General features: G+C 48.7%; 1 protein-coding gene across 1 annotated transcript in view; it reads left to right on the top strand.

Moving 5' to 3' along the window:
- Nucleotides 1-866: 866 nt before the first annotated feature.
- LOC104073524 (deleted in malignant brain tumors 1 protein-like) overlaps nucleotides 867-2,029 on the top strand; it is a gene marked incomplete at both ends in the record, with an annotated part of 2,075 nt that continues 912 nt past the window's right edge. Inside the window, one exon of the mRNA XM_009573338.1 lies at nucleotides 867-1,190. Coding sequence (XP_009571633.1) covers nucleotides 867-1,190 — 324 coding nt within the window. The remainder of the gene's footprint in view (nucleotides 1,191-2,029) is intronic.

Here is a 2,029-nt window from a genome sequence, read left to right as displayed (position 1 = left end):
CATTTGAGTCACCCTAGTTTCTCAATCTCGGACTCCAGCTACTGCTCTGGAGGGTGCAGGTCTACAAATGGCACTAGAAACCTTCATTTAGGTGAACAAACTGTGCTCCACATGGCACCAGGGGAGCGAGTTCTGGATAGGAAAGTTCTGACAAGCGTTTTGGACAAGGATGTGGATATCCTAATTTGTACCCAGAGAAGTGACCTGAAAGCTTCCTTTGATAACTTGCGCGACACAGGAAGAGTTGCAGACCTCAGGAGGAACGTTCACGGTATTGTGCACAGAGCAAGGAGCTGCACAGTGAGGGTGGGGAGGGATGATCCGAGACCCATGGTGCTACAGCAGCTCAGGTTGTCTGGAGGCGCTTACTCTGGGACTGCCGTCTTCCTAAAGACCATAATCTGAGGTTTTTCTCTCATCTTCCTGACTGTGTGCAGGGTACAGTCTAGGGTTTCTGTGGTGTGGAGCTGTCACACACCATGTCAGAATATGTGTTGGGACTGTTCCACGGCTGGAAATGATTGGTTCTCATCCAAGGTTTTGAATATCTGTCATGTGTCTGGGAGGGACATATTAGTAGGAATCCCATGATCCTAGGTCACTAAGATCTTGCAGCTGCTTATGGAGATGCAGAGATGTGTTAGAGGTCCTAACACCATTTGAGCAAGAAGTTTACACCACTAATTAGCCAGCAAGCTTTTCTTATAATGTTCCTGCTGGAAAAAAAGTGGTGAGCATTTTGGCAATCCTTCCCCAAACAGGCCCAAAATGGCATTATTCCTGCAAAAGCAAGATGTTACGATCTCCGCTATCAGCCAAAACCTGGCTTATGCCCATTTTCCACCTTGGCTTGTTTTGGGATTCAGGTGTTACCAACTCAGCTCCCATCAGACTTGTGAGCGGCCCCAGCCGCTGCGCGGGGCGGCTCGAGGTGCTTTGGAAACAGCAGTGGGGAACCGTGTGTGATGATAGCTGGGATCTGTCCGATGCCATGGTCGTATGCAGGCAGTTGGACTGTGGAGAAGCACTGTCAGCCCCTGGCTCGGCTCACTTTGGTCAAGGAACTGGTCGTATCTGGCTGGATGACGTGAACTGCACCGGTACAGAAGCTGACCTTTCTGCCTGCAGGACCAGACCCTGGGGAAAGCATAACTGTAATCATGAAGAAGACGCAGGCGTTGTGTGCTCAGGTAACTCGCGTTTACACCCCTCCCCGTGCGACCCCAGAAGGGTGTGCTGTGTAGAGGTTTTTAAGCCTGTTTGCAAAATTTTCTTTCTCTGTCAGTGCTACCCTTACGGCTCAGGATGGGAGTGGCTGTTTCAGGCACTGACCTGTACCATGCCAAGGACAATGTTATCCAGCTCAGTTCTTCCAGTTAAACAGTGTGGGGGGTGGGGGTGGTGTTTGTGCTCATTCTGTTACTGGGGCAGAACAGAGATCGTAGTTTATTTTCCCTGATCCATGTTATTCTTGCCTCTTATGCCATCACCATGAAGTTAATGGGCAAGGAGACTGAAGGATCCCCACCTGGACGCACATATGTTTTCCATGCAAATATTTAATGGCTGAAATGTGCCAGGGAAGTTGAGCATTTACATGGCCTCTTTTCATTTGTATTTTGTGACAATACTCTCTATTGGTGGATGTGTTTATTCTCCAGACTGGTACTAGGATAAGAAATTCAATTGTGGGTCACTTGTCTGTGAGCCAGTCCTAACTTGGACATCACAGCATGATGCTAATGAATGCTGAGCTCCAGGAACTGGGTGGGGAAGGCTTGAAGGTGTGCCCTACCCCTCTACATTATGGTTAACTGGGGAGCAAATCTTCATCAAGTGGGCCATGGACCCCAGGAGGTAGAAAGGGGATTGGGATATTGACAGGCTGCCCATTGCCCTCTTTCAGGTCACTATTTCCCAAACACTGCTCCATTTAGCACTGAACAACAAACCAAATTTAAGACCCAGACATATATATGTCTAAATACAGGTGACACCACTTGGGCTGGGTGTCTTCCTTTTGCAACCA

Source organism: Fulmarus glacialis, unplaced genomic scaffold (assembly GCF_000690835.1).
Source record: "Fulmarus glacialis isolate BGI_N327 unplaced genomic scaffold, ASM69083v1 scaffold7072, whole genome shotgun sequence".
NCBI classification, from domain to species: Eukaryota; Metazoa; Chordata; class Aves; order Procellariiformes; family Procellariidae; genus Fulmarus; species Fulmarus glacialis.
This window is presented reverse-complemented; position numbering and strand designations above follow the sequence as displayed.